Raw genomic sequence first — 8,827 nt, forward strand, 5'->3', positions numbered from 1 at the left:
CTCTGTTGTTGAATGGACCAAAAGAGAAACGTTTCTTTCCTACTGATGAGTCAACAGGGTCAATAGAAGCTCTGAGGGTCACGTTCCTGAATAACAGAGCAACACCTGAGGGGAATGGCATCTAATTTTTTTTTTTAAATCTTTAGGTTTTACAGGGGACCTTGTCAAAATGCTAAAAAAAATAACATAAAAAATCCTTATAACTGAGTAAAAGACCCCTCTGCATTTACCCGTTGGTGTGTATTGTCACACACCTTGTCCATTGGGGAAACGTGTTGGATTGCGTCATCAGTCGACTGCGCAGGAAACAAAGCCACTGATGTTCTGAACGTGGCCTTTTCCTTTTCTGCGCCTGCGCAGAAAGGCCGCCGAGCCAAAATGACAGCTCTCTCCTCTTGTCTCTGTGGGAAGTCGACACAGCTGGTTGATTTTTGGACACTTCAAAATGGAAAGGAATACAACATTATTCAGATATTTGCATGGAATGTAAAGACTATATATATAGTTTCTGAAATATGAATGTTTTTGTTGTAGTATGCGGTTAATGTCTTCATGTAATTTGAGTTGACAGTGTCTGTTTAGGTAGCTTGTTAGGTGTTTTTGTTGTCTATAAGCTATCAGCAAGCTAACTGTTAGCTACACGTTAGCTTTTACGAGAAGGCCAGACTTGTCTTTATTTTCTGTCATAATTCACATGAACTAGTTAGCTACCCCTTTTACACAGGGAATAAATTAGCTAAACATACCGTCGTGTTTGCTCTGTTTTTTTTTGTTTATTTTCAAACTCTTGATTCTCTCTTAAGTGATCGCATTTATTTTTTTTGGACAGTGAGGACGCAAGTAACGTTTTTTGTTTGTATTACTGTTTACTAGTCTTAGTTTCCTACCTTGTGGCTCTCGGACACTTTGTTGATCTTTATTTTATGTATTGAAGTATCTGGTCAAAGTGATTCTTTCCCCACCATGTTTCTGCAAGGCGGTGTGTTGCTTTGGGCCAGTTTCTACGGTACAAAACTCTAAAAAAAACAAACAAACAAGTGATTTCAGTCCATTTGACAACTCACAATCAGCATGTTTTTTTGTTCTTCCCCCTCCGACGCGTTAGATATTAACATTTAGTTACATTAAAAACTCAGCGACTTCCATTGAACTTGCTCTGTGTCATTTTGGACAGCTTGTTGTATTGAGTTCCCCTCTACATATGATCAGTTTAGTGTCTGGGGACATCGAGTGAACCCGTCTGTGTCCCTTTTCGTTTCCACCATGTCTTGTGTACATTATAAATTCTCATCTAAACTCAACTACGACACGGTCACTTTCGATGGCCTGAACATCACTCTGGCCGACCTGAAAAGACAGATTATGGGTCGAGAGAGACTCAAAGCTGTCGACTGCGGCCTACAAATCACCAACGCACAAACTAAAGAAGGTAAGAAAGTAGTTTTATCATCTGTGTTTAAAAAAAAAAAGGAAGACATTTTATTTATCTTAACTAAGTTAAATCATTTGGGATGTCAAAGCTGCCGACAGCTGTTGCTACCTAGTTATTAGCTAAGAATAAATTAGTCCAGTGACGAATGTCCCCCCCCAAAAATCAGACATTTTAATAACTTTTATGAAATGTATAATGTGATGTTATTGAGTTCTTCGTGTTGAATATTTTTTCTCCCTAACACCTATATAGTCCTGATCTACCATCACTTTATCAGTCAAAACACACGTGTTGTGTTTGACTGTCCTGTTGCTGCTAACTGCTAACGAGCTACTTTCTAACTAACCAGGTTACTGCTTCAACCTCGGATCACAGCTTGGTAGCTTTTTATTTTATTTAGCTAGCTAGTAAGTTGGTTGACGAGCTATAGCTCAAGTGCAGGGGCTTTCCGTGCCGTTTGCTGATGCTGAACCCCCATCGGGAAGCAGCACATAACGGGGCCTGGACGGAAATCTAACGTTAAATAAGGTGAGCTAGTGTCAACCACAGGGATCAATAAGCACCGTCGGGAACCCATGTCGAATGAAGAGGTCTTGACAACCAGACAACCACTGTGGTTACTGGTCAAATGGGGTCCGGTATATATTTTTTTGACAGGGCTTGAATAGAGAAGAGGGTCAATGGGTTTGAGCCGTTTCGTTGAAGGGAAATGTTAATTTTATATGCGTTTTTTTTTTTTTTGGCCGACCTGTAAAGGTTCCATCATCCACAAAACCCCTTATTTCAGCTCAGGTGGTCGGCTTGGGTGCTGGCATGGTGTGGTTAGGCCTAGTCAGGGAGTCTGGTTCCTCTTAAGGTTTCTTCCTTCTACTGTGAACTGCTTGCTATTGTGGGGGGGGTTGAGGCCAGTGTACTTTTAAAATCACTTCCTGACAACCATGAATGTAAAACGTCATATGTAAATTGAATAGATAAGATGGATTGATTTTATATTAGATATAGATATCTGGGATGGCGCCGGGGGGACTAGATATCTAGGGGTGGCGACCGGGGGGACTAGATATCTAGGGGTGGCGACCGGGGGGACTAGATACTAGGGGTGGCGACCGGGGGGACTAGATATCTAGGGGTGGCGACCGGGGGGACTAGATATCTAGGGGTGGCGACCGGGGGACTAGATACTAGGGGTGGCGACCGGGGGACTAGATATCTAGGGGTGGCGACCGGGGGACTAGATACTAGGGGTGGCGACCGGGGGACTAGATACTAGGGGTGGCGACCGGGGGACTAGATATCTAGGGGTGGCGACCGGGGGACTAGATATCTAGGGGTGGCGACCGGGGGACTAGATATCTAGGGGTGGCGACCGGGGGACTAGATACTAGGGGTGGCGACCGGGGGACTAGATATCTAGGGGTGGCGACCGGGGGGACTAGATATCTAGGGGTGGCGACCGGGGGGACTAGATACTAGGGGTGGCGACCGGGGGGACTAGATATCTAGGGGTGGCGACCGGGGGACTAGATACTAGGGGTGGCGACCGGGGGGACTAGATACTAGGGGTGGCGACCGGGGGGACTAGATATCTAGGGGTGGCGACCGGGGGGACTAGATATCTAGGGGTGGCGACCGGGGGGACTAGATATCTAGGGGTGGCGACCGGGGGGACTAGATATCTGGGGTGGCGACCGGGGGGACTAGATATCTGGGGTGGCGACCGGGGGACTAGATATCTAGGGGTGGCGACCGGGGGGACTAGATATCTAGGGGTGGCGACCGGGGGGACTAGATATCTAGGGGTGGCGACCGGGGGACTAGATATCTAGGGGTGACGACCGGGGGACTAGATATCTAGGGGTGGCGACCGGGGGACTAGATATCTAGGGGTGGCGACCGGGGGACTAGATATCTAGGGGTGGCGACCGGGGGACTAGATATCTAGGGGTGGCGACCGGGGGACTAGATATCTAGGGGTGGCGACCGGGGGCTAGATATCTAGGGGTGGCGGCCGGGGGGCTAGATATCTTGGGGTGGCGACCGGGGGGCTAGATATCTGGGGTGGCGACCGGGGGGACTAGATATCTAGGGGTGGCGACCGGGGGGGACTAGATATCTAGGGGTGGCGACCGGGGGGGACTAGATATCTAGGGGTGGCGACCGGGGGGGCTAGATATCTGGGGTGGCGACCGGGGGGGCTAGATATCTGGGGGTGGCGACCGGAGGACTACCAACAGACAGACCAGTAATTCCCTCGTCTCTGATCTGTAGAATACAAAGACGACGAGGCCCTGATATCCAAGAACTCCTCTGTCATCATCAGAAGAATACCCATCGGAGGAGTCAAGGCAACAAGCAAGATGTTTAACATGTGAGTACATATATGCACAGTGTAGTTACCTGGCCTTAACCCAGCCTGTAGTCACCTGGCCTGTAGTCACCTGGCCTTAACCCAGCCTGTAGTCACCTGGCCTTAACCCAGCCTGTAGTCACCTGGCCTTAACCCAGCCTGTAGTCACCTGACCTTAACCCAGCCTGTAGTCACCTGGCCTTAACCCAGCCTGTAGTCACCAAGCAAGATGTATAACATGTGAGTACATATATACACAGTGCATCGAGGACTCCCTGGTGGTCTAAGGTCACTACGTCTCAGTGCAAGAGGGGGTCAATACAGTCCCTGGTTCGATTCCAGGCTGTATCACATCCGGCTGTGATTGGGAGTCCCATAGGGTGGAGCACAATTGGCCCAGCGTCGTCCAGGGTTTGGCCCGGGGTAGGCCTTCATTGTAAATAAGAATTTGTTCTGAACTGACTTGCCTAGTTAAATTAAAGGTTATATTAAATTTTTATTAAAACAATTCAGAAACTATACAAACCCATTTTCCCCACATTTTTAAAAACTTTTCAGCCCTATTCTAAAATGTATTAAATATTTTTTCCTTCAATTCAAGGGCTTTATTGGCATGGGAAACATGTGTGAACATTGCCAAAGCAAGTAAGGTAGATAATATATAAAGTGAAATAAACAATAAAAATTAACAGTAGATCTACCCCATAATGACAAAGGCGAAAACTGGTATTTAGAAATATTTGCAAATGTATTAAAAATAATAGTTACATAATTATTCTGACCCTTTGCTATGAGACTTGAAATTGAGCTCAGGTGCTTCCTGTTTCCATTGATCATCCTTCAGATGTTTCCACAACTTGATTGGAGTCCACCTGTGGTAAATTAAATTGATTGGACATGATTTAGAAACCTGTCTATATAAGGTCCCACAGTTGACAGTGGATGTCAACTAAAGGAATTGTCCGTAGAGATCCGAGACAGATCTTTGCCTTGTCTCAATCCTGGAGAAGGGTAGCAAAACATTTCTGCAGCATTGAAGGTCCCCAAGAACACAGTGGCCACCATCATTCTGAAATGGAAGAAGTTTGGAACCACCAACACTCTTCCTCGAGCTGGCCGCCCGGCCAAACTGAGCAATCGGTGGAGAAAGGCCTTGGTCAGGGAGGTGAGCAAGAACCTAATGGTCACTCTAACAGAGTTCCTCTGTGGAGATGGGAGAACCTTCCAGAAGGACAACCATCTCTGCAGCAATCAGGCCTTTATGGTAGAGTGGCCAGACGGAAGCCACTCCTCAGTACAAGGCACATGACAGTCTACTTAGAGTTTGCCAAAAGGCACCTAAAGGACTCTCAGACCATGAGAAACAAGATTCTCTGGTCTGATGAAACCAAGATTGAACTCTTTGGCCTGAATGCCAAACGTCACGTCTGGAGAAAACCTGGCACCATCCCTACGGTGAAGCATGGTGGTGGCAGCATCATGCTGTGGGGATGTTTTTCAGCTGCAGGGACTGGGAGACGAGTCAGGATCGAGGGAAAGATGAACGGAGCAAAGTACAGAGAGATCCTTGATGAAAACCTGAATCGGAGCCGCTCAGGACCACAGACTGGGCGAAGGTTACCCATCCAACAGGACAACGACCCCTAAGGACACAGCCAAGACAACGCAGGAGTGGCTTCGGGACAAGTCTCTGAATGTCCTTGAGGGACCCAGCCAGAGCCCAGACTTTGAAGCCGATCGACCATCTCTGGAGAGACCTGAAAATAGCTGTGCAGTGACGCTCCCCATCCAACCCGACAGAGCGTGAGAGGATCTGCAGAGAAGAATGGGAGAAACTCCCCAAATACAGGTGTGCCAAGCTTGAAGCTTCATCAAAGTACTGAGTAAAGGGTCTGAATATTTATGTAAATCATATTTCAGTATTTATTTTTAATACTTTTGCCAAAATGTCTAAAACCTGTTTTTGCTTTGTTATTGTGATGTCATTATGGGGTATTGTGATGTCATTATGGGGTATTGTGATGTCATTATGGGGTATTGTGTATAGATTTTATCCATTTTAGAATAAGGCTGTAACGTAACAAAATGTCAAAGTCAAGGGGTTAAAGTCAAGGGGTCTGAATACTTTCTGAATGCTCTGTATATACATTGTAATAGCAGGACACTATAAAGTCCATTATTCCCCTGAAGAGTAGGAATTAGGCTTTTTGAGAAGGTTTTTAAATTCTACGCAAACCTGCATACACATTGTTTTGTTGTACAATAGACCCAACAATAGCTACTGTAGTAGGTCAAAGCTGAGTGCTGGAATGCGTTGGTGGGCATTGTGATGTCATTGGTGGGCATTGTGATGTCATTGGTGGGCATTGTGATGTCATTTGTGGGCATTGTGAAGTTCCTTTATCGGCATCAGAAAACCTACTTCTCACTTAAAAACGTAGTTTTTATTTTTTAAATTTCCATGGATTTTACCATGGATTTTACCCCCCCTCCCCGCAAGGTGTCTTCTGAAAATTGTAATTTACACTTCAAATTATGTAAAAAAAATAAATAAATAAAAAATGTTTTCTCAGCTAATTTATTTCCCAGTGTCCTCGGTTTCCCAAAAGCATCTTAGGGATACTTACAAGGTTTAACCTTAGTTAAATCTCAGAGCGGTTTTCGTTAAACCGTCATTACTGAAGTTGAACTTTTGCTCTTCCACGTCACTTTATACACAGAAGATCCCCGTTTTAAACCCAGAATCGAGATGTTTATCTGTCTCTCTGTGACTGCCGATAGTTTCAGAACTAAGTTGACTAGGATTTACAACGGTGCCCCTCCCCCCTGCATTTGTTATAAACAAGCAAAGGGTAAAGAGATGGCTGTCGTCAAAACCAAGATGGCTGTCGTCAAAGCCAAGATGGCTGCCGTCAAAACCAAGATGGCTGCCGTCAAAATCAAGATGGCTGCCGTCAAAACCAAGATGGCTGGACACTAGCAAACAATGGTACACAAGTATAAACACCATGAAACCACGCAGCCGTCATACCGCTCAGGAAGGAGACGCGTTCTGTCTCCTAGAGATGAACGTACGTTGGTGCGAAAAGTGCAAATCAATCCCAGAACAACAGCAAAGGACCTTGTGAAGATGCTGGAGGAAACATGTACAAAAGTATCGATATCCACAGTAAAACGAGTCTTAAATCCTAGTTAACTTGGTTCAGAAAACGAGTCCTATATCTACATGATCTGAAAGGCCGCTCAGCAAGGAAAAAGCCACTGCTCCAAAACCACCATTTAAAAAAAGCCAGACGACGGTTTGCAACTGCACGTTGGAACAAAGATCGTACTTTTTGGAGAAATGTCCTCTGGTCTGATTAAACAAAAATATAACTGTTTGGCCATAATGACCATCGTTATGTTTGGTGGAAAAAGGGGGAGGCTTGCAAGCCCGAAGAACACCATCCCAACCGTGAAGCACGGGGGTGGCAGCATCATGTTGTGGGGGTGGCAGCATCGTGTTGTGGGGGTGTCAGCATCATGTTGTGGGGGTGCTTTGCTGCAGGAGGGACTGGTGCACTTCACGAAATAGATGGTATCATGAGGTAGGAAAATTGTGTGGATATATTGAAGCAACATCTCAAGATATCAATTAAAGCTTGGTCGCAAATGGGTCTTCCAAATGGACAATGACCCCAAGCATACTTCCAAAGTTGTGGCAAAATGGCTTAAGGACAACAAAGTCATTGTATTGGAGTGGCCATCACAAAGCCCTGACCTCAATCATATAGAACATTTGTGGGCAGAACTGAAAAAGCGTGTGCGAGCAAGGAGGCCTACAAACCTGACTCAGTTACACCAGCTCTGTCAGGAGGAATGGGCCAAAATCCACCCAACTTATTGTGGGAAGCGTGTGGAGGGCTACCCGAAACGTTTGACCCAAGTTAAACAATTTATGCTACCAAATACTAATTGAGTGAATGTAAACTTCTGACCCACTGGGAATGTGATGAAAGAAATAAAAGCTGAAATAAATCATCCTCTCTACTATTATTCTGACATTTCACATTATTAAAATAATGTTGTGATCCTAACAGACCTAAAACAGGGAATTTTTTCTAGGATTAAATGTCAAGAATTGTGAAAAACTGAGATTAAAAAGTATTTGTTATGTAAACTTCCGACTTCAACTGCATATGTGTTTGTCATATTTATATACAATTTATTTACTTAAAACTCTGAACTCTGACGCTGCTCGTCTTAATATTTATATATTTCTTTATTCCATTATTTTTCTTTTAGGTTTATGTGTTGTGAATTTTTGAGATATTACTGCACTGTTGGAGCTAGAAACACAAGCGTTTAGCTAGATACTACTGCACTGTTGGAGCTAGAAACACAAGCATTTAGCTAGATACTACTGTACTGTTGGAGTTAGATACTACTGCACTGTTGGAGCTAGAAACACAAGCGTTTAGCTAGATACTACTGCACTGTTGGAGCTAGAAACACAAGCGTTTAGTTAGATATTACTGCACTGTTGGAGTTAGAAACACAAGCGTTTAGCTAGATACTACTGTACTGTTGGAGTTAGATATTACTGCACTGTTGGAGCTAGAAACACAAGCGTTTAGCTAGATACTACTGCACTGTTGGAGCTAGAAACACAAGCGTTTAGTTAGATACTACTGTACTGTTGGAGTTAGATATTACTGCACTGTTGGAGCTAGAAACACAAGCGTTTAGCTAGATACTACTGCACTGTTGGAGCTAGAAACACAAGCATTTAGCTAGATACTACTGTACTGTTGGAGTTAGATACTACTGCACTGTTGGAGCTAGAAACACAAGCGTTTAGCTAGATACTACTGCACTGTTGGAGCTAGAAACACAAGCGTTTAGTTAGATATTACTGCACTGTTGGAGTTAGAAACACAAGCGTTTAGCTAGATACTACTGTACTGTTGGAGTTAGATATTACTGCACTGTTGGAGCTAGAAACACAAGCGTTTAGCTAGATACTACTGCACTGTTGGAGCTAGAAACACAAGCGTTTAGTTAGATAC

General features: G+C 44.7%; 1 protein-coding gene across 2 annotated transcripts in view; it reads left to right on the forward strand.

Moving 5' to 3' along the window:
- The first annotated feature begins 360 nt into the window (after window positions 1–360).
- LOC135530745 (E3 ubiquitin-protein ligase RBBP6-like) overlaps window positions 361–8,827 on the forward strand; it is a 75,173-nt gene continuing 66,706 nt past the window's right edge. For both annotated transcript variants that reach the window (XM_064958945.1, XM_064958946.1), the window contains exons 1-2: window positions 361–1,429; window positions 3,701–3,800. In XM_064958945.1, the coding sequence (XP_064815017.1) occupies window positions 1,264–1,429; window positions 3,701–3,800 (266 nt within the window). In that variant the 5' untranslated portion in view covers window positions 361–1,263. The remainder of the gene's footprint in view (window positions 1,430–3,700; window positions 3,801–8,827) is intronic.

The sequence above is a fragment of the Oncorhynchus masou genome, unplaced genomic scaffold, assembly GCF_036934945.1.
Source record: "Oncorhynchus masou masou isolate Uvic2021 unplaced genomic scaffold, UVic_Omas_1.1 unplaced_scaffold_1410, whole genome shotgun sequence".
In the NCBI taxonomy this organism is placed as follows: domain Eukaryota; kingdom Metazoa; phylum Chordata; class Actinopteri; order Salmoniformes; family Salmonidae; genus Oncorhynchus; species Oncorhynchus masou.